Source organism: Gossypium raimondii, chromosome 12 (genome assembly GCF_025698545.1).
Source record: "Gossypium raimondii isolate GPD5lz chromosome 12, ASM2569854v1, whole genome shotgun sequence".
Classification (NCBI taxonomy): Eukaryota; Viridiplantae; Streptophyta; class Magnoliopsida; order Malvales; family Malvaceae; genus Gossypium; species Gossypium raimondii.
In genome coordinates this window covers 7,287,776-7,301,529 of record NC_068576.1, presented here as the reverse complement: position 1 = coordinate 7,301,529, position 13,754 = coordinate 7,287,776, and the positions used below count along the sequence as shown (strand labels likewise).

General features: G+C 35.1%; 1 protein-coding gene and 1 long non-coding RNA gene across 2 annotated transcripts; one reads left to right on the top strand and one right to left on the bottom strand.

Moving 5' to 3' along the window:
• Positions 1-757: 757 nt before the first annotated feature.
• On the top strand, positions 758-4,398 carry LOC105763091 (vacuolar-sorting receptor 6). The gene is made up of 12 exons (XM_012581168.2): positions 758-1,236; positions 1,543-2,235; positions 2,310-2,398; positions 2,517-2,586; positions 2,672-2,755; positions 2,853-2,929; positions 3,015-3,096; positions 3,188-3,270; positions 3,359-3,422; positions 3,506-3,634; positions 3,720-3,823; positions 3,914-4,398. Exons 1-12 carry the CDS (start codon positions 927-929, stop codon positions 4,028-4,030), a joined length of 1,902 nt encoding a protein of 633 aa, XP_012436622.1. The 5' UTR covers positions 758-926; the 3' UTR covers positions 4,031-4,398.
• Positions 4,399-12,545: 8,147 nt separating this feature from the next.
• LOC105762332 (uncharacterized) lies at positions 12,546-13,348 on the bottom strand. Its single transcript, XR_001123841.2, has 2 exons — positions 13,248-13,348; positions 12,546-12,894 (listed from the first exon to the last, which is right to left on the bottom strand). It is a non-coding gene; the product is annotated as an uncharacterized LOC105762332 (long non-coding RNA).
• Positions 13,349-13,754: the final 406 nt, after the last annotated feature.

Below are 13,754 nucleotides of genomic sequence, written 5' to 3'. Positions count from 1 at the left end.
AAAATAAAGTTAAAAGAATATTTAAACCTACTTGCAAATTTCCTAATCAAAGTCAACAATTGTGTTTCAGTTTCTGCCCCATTCTAACAATGCCTAAGAGTGTGCAATAATAAAACCGTTGTGAATTGTCGTAGAGTTGTTCTTGTAGCTATAGACATGCCCTCAATAAAGTAATGGCTTTCTTTGTCCTTGTTACTAGAGTGGCAAATTCTACTGTAGAAGTAGTTAAACCATAGACAGCTTCTTTCAATGTCTTACAAAGGCCAACGGGTGTTTTTGTCGTCCAAATTAAACAGAACTAAGAGGATTGAACCAGGAGTCCTCCAGGACAGGATCTACCAATTCACTTCCCATTATTATTCAAGCTTAAGCCATAAATAATACATACAACAACTCTTGCCTTGCCAATTACACACCTTGGTTGGTTCCTGCCGTTTTCATTCTTTTTTTTTCTTTTAAAAAAGCTTTGTTAATTAAAATTAAAAAAGGAAAGTCGTTTTCCCTTGGGATTGAAGCAATCTGTAAAGAACAAAAATATTTGAGAATGCAATTTTTTTTTTTTGAACTTTTATTTGGGTTAGCGGTTGGAATGTAGCAGTAGGAATGAAAAATGGTTGTTCTGCTGACTTTGTCCACCCACCTACCTGCCCACCCACCTTCCTTCCATTCTTTCTCTTGTTCCACTGTCGTTTCCTTCACGTCACAGTTAGATTTCAAGAAAGTTAAGCCATCATCAGCCCATCAGGAAAAGTAAACTCTCCTCCCTGTTTTACTATTTACTATCTTAGTATCTATATGGCTGTAGCTATCCGTAGACTCTTCTCAACTACACATCTTTATATTTCCTCTCTTTCGCTCTTTCTCTGAAGAAAGCAAACAGGACAAACTCCAATACTCCATAGCTGCTCATTACTTTCTTGGGGACGATGACATGGATATGCATGGGTTCATGTCTCCACAAACTTCTTTCTCTTTTTTTAGCATCTATCCTTGCATTAAGTGGAGTCTCTGGAAGGTTTGTGGTTGAGAAGAATAACATCCGAGTGCTATCTCCGTTGAGTCTGATAGGAAAGCATGATGGTTCCATAGGGAACTTTGGAATACCAGACTATGGTGGGTTCATTATAGGCTCCGTGGTTTATCCAGAGAAAGGGGCTAATGGTTGTGAATCCTTTACTGGTCAACCCTTCAAGTCCAAGTCTCCTCGCCCCTCTGTCGTCCTTCTTGATCGTGGAGGTATTTCTCTTCAACAGTATTGTCCAAATCCCTGTTTATAGTTTCTTTTATGCTTCTTTATTTCTTATGCTGAATTCGTCTAGTCTGACTTGTTTTCTTAAGGATTTCATGCGTTTAGTATTGTCTATTGTAATTCCTTGCTGGATATGCATATGAACATGTTCCCTTGAAGAATAGCTAGTATGTCCATATGCATCAGTATAAGCAGTTAATTTATGGTATGTAGGGGTTTAAAATAGAGCCTTCTATTTGATTTTTTTTTTATTATCATCAAATCATTATTGAGTTGTTGTGTTGCACTTGCAGAATGCTACTTCGCCTTGAAGGTATGGCAAGCGCAACAGGCTGGAGCTGCAGCAGTGTTGGTGGCTGATAGTGTAGATGAACCTCTAATAACTATGGATTCTCCTGAGGAAAGCAGGGATACAAATGAGTTTGTGGAGAAGATAGGAATCCCGTCGGCTTTGATAGAAAAGTCTTTTGGTGACAGCCTGAAGGAGGCCCTGAAAAAGGGTGAAGATGTAGTGGTAAAATTAGACTGGAGGGAGTCGATGCCCCATCCAGACCAGAGAGTTGAATATGAACTGTGGACCAATAGCAATGACGAGTGTGGAGTTCGTTGTGATGAGCAGATGAATTTTGTAAAGAATTTCAAAGGCCATGCCCAGATACTTGAAAAGGGGGGTTACACCTTGTTCACACCACATTACATAACTTGGTATTGTCCTCAAGCTTTTATATTCAGCAGTCAGTGCAAGTCTCAGTGCATAAACCATGGAAGATATTGTGCCCCTGATCCAGAACAAGATTTTGGAGAGGGATATCAAGGAAAGGATGTGGTGTTTGAGAACTTGAGACAGCTCTGTGTGCACAGAGTTGCCAATGAGAGCAGCAGACCTTGGATTTGGTGGGACTACGTCACGGATTTCCATATCAGGTGTTCAATGAAGGAGAACAGATATAGCAAACAATGTGCTGAGGATGTCATGAAGTCTCTCGGTAAGTGCTCTTTTTTTCCGTATCCTTGGTATCTTCTACCACTCTTGCTTGATTGGCTTCATATGCTTGACCAGATTTGCCTATTGAGAAAATCAAAAAGTGCATGGGTGATCCTGAAGCTGATGTCGAGAACGAAGTCTTGAAAAAGGAGCAAGAACTTCAGGTACCTACATCTTTTTCTTCATCCATGTTAGCATGACAGAGTTAACATTTTAAGATTAGTCATCTTACAAAGAAGCAAATACTAACTTTCTTAATTTCCTACCATCTGTGGAACATAGGTTGGCCGAGGTTCTCGTAGCGACGTTACCATTTTGCCGACATTGGTTATCAATGATGTTCAATATCGAGGTTTGTTACATAGCTTGTAGGTTTGCTTATTTCATCCAACAATTCCTATAATGATGCTGAAGTTCTTGGCTTGCTTGCTATGAAGGAAAACTGGAAAGAAGTGCTGTGCTTAAGGCCATTTGTGCTGGATTTAAGGAGACCACAGAACCTTCAGTTTGTTTAAGTGCAGGTACATGGGGGCGGCTTACATTCTAAACTAGGTTGACATTCAGGATTTGTATTTTTTGTATATCTTATTTAATATTGGCTTCATCTTTTTTTAACAGATATTGAAACTAATGAATGCCTTGAAAGAAATGGTGGTTGTTGGCAGGATAAACGTGCCAACATAACAGCATGCAAGGTAAATCATTGAAAGTTTTTACACAGTTCAATGTTGCAAATGAATAACTCCACACTAATAAAAAGGAGATGTTGAATTGGTTTAGGACACATTCAGGGGAAGAGTATGTGAATGCCCCATTGTGAAGGGCGTGCAGTACAGAGGCGATGGTTACATATCTTGTGAAGGTGATTAGATTCTTGTTTTAATGAGATTTGGTTCTCGTTATTTTCCTCATCCAGTCAGTACTTACCCAATCCATTTCTCATCTATTTACAGCCTTCGGGCCTGCGAGATGTACGATTAACAACGGAGGTTGCTGGTCTGACGCAAAAGATGGATTAACTTTCTCGGCTTGCTCAGTTCAGTGATTTTATTCTTCTCCAATGGTTTTCTATTATTCTTCAAGTTGTTTTGTTGACTAAAAAACCACTCCATTGCATAAAGCAGGAAAAGCAATTAAAAGGTTGTCATTGTCCACAAGGCTTCCGAGGGGATGGTCATAAATGTGAAGGTACTTCTCAAATCTTAAACCCTCAGGTCTATTTCTATGACAATTGGAAGTTGTTCATCTCCATGTGTTGTTTTCTGCTTCAGATATCAATGAATGCAAAGAACGAAGTGCCTGCCGGTGCGATGGTTGCTCCTGTAAAAACACTTGGGGTTCATATGAGTGCAAGTGTAAGGGGAATCTTCTGTATATAAAAGAGCAAGATGCTTGCATTGGTAAGATATTTCCTCCCACATTCGTTTATATGTACTCACTGTCATTCCAATGATCCGTCTGATCCTTTGTTCATCCTCATCGCAGAGAGAAACGGATCGCGCTTTGGGTGGTTCCTCACCCTCTTGGTACTGGCAGCTGTGGTTGCTGCTGGCTTAGCTGGGTATATATTCTACAAATATAGGCTCAGGGTATGTATGAGATAAACTGACTTTACATGTTGCTTTAACTTTGTACCATTTGATTGTTATATACATATTGATTTGCATTTGTACCTGCAGTCTTACATGGACTCGGAGATCATGGCTATCATGTCGCAGTACATGCCGCTAGACAATCAGCATAACAATGAAGTTGCTAGTGAGGCGCAGCCTTTGCGACAACGCTCAACAGCATAAACGAGGGTAAGGAGAAAGCATGGATTATGGTATTATGTTGGCCCTCCCATGAAATTCGAGCCGTCCATATATACGTGTATATATATACAGCTCTTATGAAATTACAAAAAGACACATGTTTAACTGGTATACAGGCACACCCACGATGAGTCATGGTTGTATTCAAATTTTCCTTCACATATAAGTGAGAAGAGAAGAGAATCCTCTTTTGTAGTTGTAGTTGTAGTTTTGTGTGTATGTACATAACATAGTTGATAGGTAAACAAAGGTTGAAATTCAGATGATGACTCATGTCAAGGCATGATCTATATATATACATACATTTTATAGTAGTAATAAGAGAAAAGGGTTGGTGTGAAATTGATTAATTCCGCCTGTTTCCTAGCGTTGCATTGCATTGAAGTACTTGCTGGTTGTAAATTCAATTGCATTTATTGAGAGTTAAATTTTATTATTGTAAAAGCCACACGCCTAATATTTGATTGGGATTCCAAATAATCAAGTTAAAAGTTTTATCCAAATTTTAGAAAGATTTAAATAAAAATGTTAAGTCTGTTAAATTAATTTAAATAACAATAAAAATAAAAACTTGATTTATATAAAGTGATGATTAAATTTTTTGTTAAACAATCATTTAATATAAATTCAAATCATGTTAGCCCATCTTTGCCTAAATATCGTATAAAAAAAACACATGGCATCGATTTTGGCAACAGTGAAGAATAAAAAAAAAACGAAATAGTTAAGGAGAAGCGAGGAGGAATAAGAAGAAAACAGTGAAGAAAAAATGTATGAACGTCATTTCACACTCAAAGATGGTGATGGTGGTTTATTTATGACAAAAAAAGAGGAGCGAAAGTACAACCTAAAAAAATAAAAAAGAGGGAGGGAAGGATTGGAGTTTGGAAAGAAAAAAAACCAATGCCATGTGGCAGTAAAGAGAGGGAAGGATTGAAGTTTAGAAATTTCAATAAGAAAATTGTCTATGTTAGTCATTTAATGGGTCAATATGTCACGTCAATAATTCGTTTGTAAATAACGAATGATTTTAATAAGAGTAATTAATTTAAATAATTATCTTATTTGGAGTAATTAAATTAAAAAAATTGATGTGATTAAAATGAGATAAGTTATTTTAGAGTGGTCATAAGTATAATTTACTCTAAAGTTAATATACATAATTGACCTATGCATCGTAGGAGATACAAACTAGTTATATTGAAGGATGCATGTTAATTATTTCTATTTATTTAATAGTATTTTTATTTTCATATAATCTGTTGGATATATAGAGTGAAGAAGATAGATTCGGAGACGATATTGAAATAAACAATAGATTTCGAGGGGCAGGTGACGTTTTCTAAAGAGAACTCTTTGCCCCCACGCAAAGTTGCTAGATGGTTAAGACAAAAGTCCTCCCAGGATACAACGAAGCTTTTGAATTTCCCTTGATTAGCAAAATCGAGGAATTTCCTAACTCTTACTTTACTTTCTGAAAAATAGGATTGATTGTAATTGTGATTTGTGAGCACCTTAGACCCTCTATTTATATACACTCAATAGACACTATTTTGAAAAGTCACAATCATTTATGTTTGATTTATATTGGACATACTTCTTAGAAAAACATGTCTCATGGAATCAAACGTATCTTTTGAATAAATCATCACTTTCTAATAAGTGCTCATGAATAATTATGAATTTGCAATCTACAATTTCCAACAATCCCCCACTAGATTGCTAATTCCAGAAAATAAGTATACAATGATTATGCTTAAAGAAGGGTGTCCGTAGATTGAACCTTCCTTTAGTGTAAACTCTTCAAAGTATCAACAAAGTAAATGGTGGCTAGTTGTTTGAACCATACCTCTTAAAGTCAATATCGAAAAAATTTCACACATAACCATAAAATATTAGAGTAAGAGTTTAATTTGATTTAGCACCGTTATGGCCATGTGCTCATCCCGTTTCATGAACATGTACGAGAGAAAACCATAAAGAAAATCTCGTTGAAGCGACACCACTTCATGTTCATGTAGGTGGATTTCATGACAATTAATGTTCATCCATTAAGAGTAAAACTCATCCTCCTAAAATATAAACACTAAGTCCTGATCCTTAGTGCATGTTGTCATTCGATAACTTATTATTACCCTTTGAACCTCGAAATTAACTTTTGGCTAGAACAAGGTAGGGTTTCCATTATCAATGACGCAATTAGAATGGTTTTAATCTCATCTTAGTGGTGGTACTTTTAACCAAATCTCTTGACAAACCTTTTGTCAATTAATCCGTTAAATTGTCAAGTGACTTAACACATGTAATAGTTATCACACCATTCCTAATCAATTGTCTCACATACTCATGTCTCAAACTTATTGTACGCTTTATTGTACACTTTATTGTACGCTCGAGACATGGTAGATTCACTATCACAATATACGAAAATGGAGAACCTACGTTGTGGCCACAACTTTATATCTAGTAAGAGATCTCTTAGTCATTCCACTTCCTTACTAATAGCCGCTAAAACTATAAATTTAGCCTCCATAGTTGAATGTGAGATACAAGTTTGTTTCTTGGAGGCCCAACTAATGGCTCCACCTCCAATTGTAAAAATCCATCCCGATGTGGACTTATTGTCACTTAGACTTGTAATCCAACTTGCCTCCGAGTAACCTTCTAATACTACAGAATAATCACTATAGAATAATCCCAAATTTTTTGTTTTCTTAATATAGCCAAAAATCCTACAAATTCCTTCCCAATGATCTATACTAGGACAATTTGTAAATCTCGCCAATTTGTACATAGCAAATGCAATATCGGGTCCAGTGCGATGTATTGCATACATTAGACTTCCGATTGCACTGACGTACTCAAGTTGTGCTATAGCTTTGCCATTATTCTCACTTGACTTGAAGTTCGAATCGTATGGAGTGCTTAAATCCTTGATATTCAAGTGTTTAAACTTTTCCAATACTTTCTCGACGTAGTGAGATTGGCTTAGTGCAAAACCCTTTTCATTTTTTTCACCTCTATACCTAGAATTGTATCTACCTTGTTGAGATCCTTCATCGTAAAATTCGAGGCTAGATACTATTTGGTCTCATGAACACCTTCCATGTTCATACCAAAAATCAAAAAATTATCTACATGAAGACAAATAATTACACAATACCTATCGGTGGTTTTAATGTAAATACATTTATCCGCACCATTATGTACAAAATCACATGACAAGATAACTGAGTCAAATTTCTCATGCCACAGTTTAGGCACTTATTTTAAACAATATAATAACTTGATCAACTTATATACCTTATGTTCATTCCCAGGAAGCACAAAGCCTTCTGGTTGCTCCATGTAAACTTTCGCTTCGATATCACCATTCAAAAAAGTTGTCTTAACATCCATTTGATGTACATGTAACTTGTGGATAGAAGCAAGTGCTATAAGAATTCGAATGGAGGTCATTCTAGCCACTAGTGCATAGGTGTCAAAATAATCTAGGCCTTCCTTTTGCCTAAATCCTTTAGCCACCAACCTAGCCTTAAAGGTTGGAGAACCCCTTGTTGGAGTATTCTTCCTTTTAAACACTCGTTTACACCCGACAGGCTTCAATCCTTGAGGAAGATCAATTAGAATCCAAGTATTGTTGGATAATATTGAATCCATTTCATCATTGATCGCCTCTTTCTAAAATGTTGCATCCCTAGAAGTCATGGCTTCACTATAGGATTGTGGATCACCATCCACATTAAACATTATGGGGATCTTCCTAATTACAGATTCTCTATTTTCCTTAACAATGAATGCTAGAGATTGTGAGGAAATGAAATCAGGACCAAAGTTATTTACTTTTCTCACTCTTTGACTTTTCCTCGGCTCCGTATCCTTATTGTCACAAAGATTCTTTTGGTTTGATAACTTAAGATCACTAGTTGATATTCTTTTTCTGAATCTATTGAATCATTGAAAACCTTATTTTCAATGAATAAAATATCTCTTGTTTCAATTATTGTATTTGACACTAAGTCAAGAACATGATAAGCCTTAAAGTGTTGGGCATATCCAACGAGTGCACCCTTGACGGCTTTTGGACCTAACTTTGTTCTCCGTTGGTCGGGAACTCTATAGTAAGCCAAACACTCCACACTTTGAAATAACCTAAGTTTGGCATCCAACCCTTCCATAACTCATATAGAGATAGTTTAAGTTTTCTTGATGGTATTCTGTTAAGAATATAACACGCAGTTAATAATGCTTCACCCCATAGATTATATGGAAGTTTAGCATTTAACAACATTGAGTTAACCATATATACTAAAGTACGATTCTTTCTTTCCACCAAACCATTTTATTGTAGAGTATAAGGCGTGTAACACTTATGTACCACATATTGTCCCTCACAAAATACATTAAATTCATTTGAAAAATATTCACCCATCTATCACTGCGGAGCACTTTGATTGTCTTACTAAACAAATTCTCAACCTCATTTTTAAAACATTTAAACATATCAAACGCCTCGTTTTTACTTCTCATGAGATACATATAAGTAAATATAGAGAAGTTGTCTATAAAAGTGATAAAATATCATTTTCCGCCTTTTGTTAGAGTTCCATTTAATTCACAAACATCCGAATGAATTAAATCTAACACTTGCGAATTATTTTCACACTTATTAAGAAACGGTTTCTTAGTAATTTTGATTGAATACAAATTTCACATCTATCCACAAACTCATCATTATTTAGACTTATATAACCTTTCTTTTACATATATTGTAAAGTTTTAAAATTAAAATGTGCTAAATGCACATGCCATAAAAGATAAGATTCAACAATATAAGCATAAGAATTAACTTTATTCATAACAATGCTCAACTTGAACATACCCTTGTTACAATATCATTTTCCTACATATATATCACCTTTAAGCAATACAAGCTTATCAGATTCCAAGATAATCTTGAACCCCTTGTTACACAGAATACTTGTAGACACTAAATTATTTTTCGCAATGGGAACATGCAACACATTGGTCAAAGTCAATTTCTTCCTAGATATGAAGTTGAATTCCATCGTCCCTTGACCGAGCACCTTAACCGATTGATAGTTGTCCACAAGCACTTCACGGTTTGCCACTAGTTCATAACTCTTGAACTGTTGTCGGTCATTACACACATGGACAGTAGTTCCAGAGTCGAGCCACCAGTTACAAAACTTATTAGTCATGGCTATATTGAGTTCAGTAATCATACCAATCTCCAAACTCTCGATCCCTTCCGTAACCATGACCACTAAGTCTATGTCTTCCACCATATTGGCTTTGGAAGTTGTGGCATCTTGTTTCTTTTTGAGAAGTCTGCAATTCTTAATGTAGTGTATTTTCTTATTGCAATTATAACAATTGCAAGATTTTTTCTTCTTATCTTACACGTCCTTGGTCTCGGATGTGGTCTTTCACTTACCATTTCGAGAGTTCTTGGACTCGCTCATATGGTTCACTTTAGAACTTTGGGGAAGATACATTACATCAATACGTAAATGCCTAAGTATTTTCTCCACAGTGAAGTCCTTTGTCATATGCAAAAGTTTCTTCCAATAATTGTTCCAAGATGAGGGCAACTTTGACATAATAACCTTGACTTGTAACAATTCCAAAATAACAAATTTCAAGCCACAAAGCCTACTTACAAGGACTTGTAATTCATGGACTTGATCCATGATCAGGATACTATCGAGCATTTTGAATTCAAAATATTTCATCATTAAAAATTTATCAATACCTTTTCGCTCAGTGCTGTATTTCTCTTCAAGAGCTTTCCATATTTCCACTGGGGATTGCATCGACATGTAGAGATCAAATAATCAATCAAACAAGGTGTTGAAAATGTGTCCTCAACATGTGAAATTTTCTTCTTCACGCTTCTTATTGAGTTCGGCCACTTTTGTAATTTCCTCGGGGTTTGCATCAGGGGCGAAATCCTCCATAGGTTGTAGGTTTGGATCTAGAACGTACGCCACATTTAAGACAGTAAGAAGGAACAACATCTTGTCCTTCCAACGGGTGAAGTTTGAACCATCAAATCGGTCAAGTTTCACAAACTCTTGGTTCATCACTTTGAATGCGATGGTAGCCTCTACCACCATCTCCAAAATAGTTTTGTTTGATTGTTGGATATATAGAATGGATAATATAGATCCAAAGACAATATTGAAATAAATAGTAGACTTCGAGGCGCGGGTGATGCTTTTTAAAGAGAACTATTTGCCCTTACGCAAAGTTGCTAGAGGGTTAAGACAAAGGTCCTCCCAAGATACAACGAAGCTTTTGAATTTCCTTTGATTAGCAAAATCGAGGAATTCCCTAACTCTTACATTAATTTCTAAAAAATAAGATTGATTGTAATTGTGATTTGTGAGCACCTTAGACCCTCTATTTATATACACTCAATAGACACTATTTTGAAGAGTCACAATCCTTTATGTTTGATTTCTATTGGACATACTTCTTAGAAAAACATGTCTCATGGAATCAAATGTATCTTTTGAATAAATCATCACTTTCTAGTAAGTGCTCATGAATAATTATGAAATTGCAATCTACAATTTCCAACATAATCTATATACCTAAAGGAAGGTCCCAAAGGAACTTCCTTGGTTGACACATCGGCCATAATTTTCGTTTAGCGATATATAAAAAATGGCAATATTTCAATTTTTATCCCTATATTTACTTGACTTTACACGTGGGTCACCTTTTTCTTTATTGCATTATATAAAATATGGCGATATTTCAATTTTGATATCTATATTTACCCTCAATTTTCTTTTGAAAATACTCAGATTTAAGATTACATAACAATAGTTAAATTTCAACTGGTCTATGCGCTACACTCAAAATAAAGATTGAATCTTTTTATTTCAATTTTTGAGATAATTTGGTACCTCAACTTTTACAATGTCATTGATTAGCCCAAATACTTCATTTTGATTAAAATGTTGATGTAACTTTTAGGATTTGTAAACACGGTTAAAATCATTTGTTAAATTCAAGTCTATTCCAATTCTTTTTTCTTGTTATATGGCTACTAAGTGAGTATTTTTGTTTTAATTTCAAAATCTCACACCACGACGGCAAACCCAAATACGAGATGTAACATTTATTATCGGAGCAACTCAAACTGTTAATCTTTTCACTTAATAAATGAGCTAATAATAATCATGGCATATTTTATAAATTTTGAATTATACAATTTAAACATACACTAATGATAGTAAATAAAGTCCAATACATATACTTTATAAAACATTTGACCTTTATATCCCAACAAGCCAACACTTGATTATAAACGTGCTCTTATCAACGTATTCAAAATGAACATTATATCTCACTAGTTAAACTAAAATATAAATATGTAAATATTATCAGATTTCACGATCCAATCAAATACCATAATAATCAATCAGTGTTTGTTTTCTCTTTTCCTTTCACCTTTGAAGTTCGAATCTAGACTTTAGCTTAGGATTGAACCAATGAAAATGGAAATGCTTGTTGTGGAGAAGGAAAAATATGAAGCTTATGTTTTCTCTTTGTTTCTACATTTCTCTCTCCCACTATTACATATATAAAGCTTATTTGATAAAAATAATTAATCGAAATTACACTTAAGGCCTTGGTAGATTTTCAATTAAATCAATTTTGTTCCTATACTACTTTCACCAAATATTCAAATAAATCATGTAATAATTCTATTTACTAATTTCGTCATCGTCTCGTAAGCTTCTCAATTTAATATTTAGACTAACTTGATTTAAAGAATTTTGATTTTGAAATTAGTTTTTTTTAATATCGACAAAAATTGAGTCATTATATTTCTTTACTCCTTTTAAAAAATTTATCCTCGAATTCGAATAATTTTATGTTTGATTTTATCGAGCAAGAGTATGATATCTGGTATTAGCATTGGATAAAATGTATTTAATATTAATATTATTTTTCATTCATATCTATATCAAAATATATATTTTATTTAAATATTAAATTACTAATAAAATGTTCTGATAAAAAACCAATATTAATTAAAAATATGTCAGTCTTAGTATATAATGTTTTCTAAATTATTTTAAAGAACGATTTATTATTATAATAATCGATGTATAAGCTAAAGAAAATTGTAATTTTTTTTTTGTTTAACTCATTGCATAAACATGCAGCGTAAATGGAATTTATGAAATTAATTTATGTTTAGATCACTAATTTAAATATAACTAAAACTAATTATTAATTATACTCAATTCACTAATTTAAATACAATCAGAACTAGTCAATTGGGTCTTAACTTGGTCAGCATCGATATTGTTACCAATGTAAAAAGACATGAATTTGAGCACATTGAGGCTCGTTTATTCTCCTATTTAAAGGTTGATGAGGGGTTATGGATGATTCTAAGCATATTTGTAAGAGGCCCAATTTGCCCGGGCCTAAAATCACAAAAATAAAAAAATAATAAAACAAAACCAAAAAGATAATTAAATGTCCAAAAGTCCAGTATTACAAGCCCACTAAACGTCAGTCCAAAAACACCTAACCCTGGCCCAAATCTCTACCTTAGCCCAAACACTAAACCCAAACTAACCTAATGGCCCGATGGCCCAACACCTAGCCTAGCAGAAACCAAAATCAGAAAACCCTAGCAGCTAAGGTAAGCCTCCAGCGTCGCAACTGAGCCAGGTTTCCCCCGCGCGCGTGTGGCGCCTCCACGCCAAAGCCACGCCTCCGAGCCGAGCCACGCCACCACCAGGGACCACGCCTTCACGCGTTGCACCGCGCCACGTCCTCGTACGCCCGTACACCTGCACACAACGAACGCAAGAAAGCAGAAAACGACAGCAAAAATAGCAGAAAATAAAAGGAAAAGGAGGGATTCAGGGGGGATTTTTCTTTTTATTTTTCTTTTTGTTTTCTGTAAAATCCGGCTATATAAAAAGCCATTCATTTTGTATTCGAGAGGGGGGAGACGCATATTGTATCAAAGAAATCAATACAAAGAAAATCGAAAAAAATTGAAAAGAAGGTCTTTTTTTTTCTCTTTGGCTTCTGATCCTTTTCCGTTGCATGTTCTTTCTTTTTCCTTTCTTTTATTAATCATATATATATAAGAGTATATAAAATATAAAAGAAAAGAAGGGGGAGTTAGAAATCGTACCTGGAGTTGGAGCGCCGCCGAGTCCCTCCTCCGTTCGGACCGGAGTTGAATGGATGGGAGGGGGGCTTTCGTTTTCTTGATGCGGCGCAAAATAGAGAGCTGCTGATTTAGGTTTTTTTTTTCTATTTTATAACGAGGAAAACGACGCCGTTTGAGGCCATTCCTAGTGGCCTCAAAACGGCACCGTATTGGCCATATAACCCGCGCAGGTGACCCGACCCGGGGAAAGATCCGCGCATCCAGACTTTTGGTCTATTTTCATGAATAGTCCCTCTTATTTTGTGGCGTTTCGATTTTATTTTCTTCAAATTTTTTAATTTGATCCACAGTTATGCGGTGCCGTTTCCTGTGTTTAGTTTTGATTATTTATTCTTGCGTTTAATTGCCGTTTGGTCCCCTATGTAATACGCACATTCCATTTTGGTTCTTTATTTTTATTTTATTTTCTGATTCGCCCCTAGGATTTGGTTTCATTTCTAAATTAATCCATTTTTTTACTAAACAAAC

Coding starts and splice junctions, on each gene's coding strand:
- LOC105763091 (XM_012581168.2), top strand. CDS start 927: ATGACATGGATATGCATGGGTTCATGTCTCCACAAACTTCTTTCTCTT. Junction 3,097..3,187: donor TGGTTACATATCTTGTGAAG/GTGATTAGATTC, acceptor ATCTATTTACAG/CCTTCGGGCCTGCGAGATGT. Junction 3,271..3,358: donor TAACTTTCTCGGCTTGCTCA/GTTCAGTGATTT, acceptor TGCATAAAGCAG/GAAAAGCAATTAAAAGGTTG.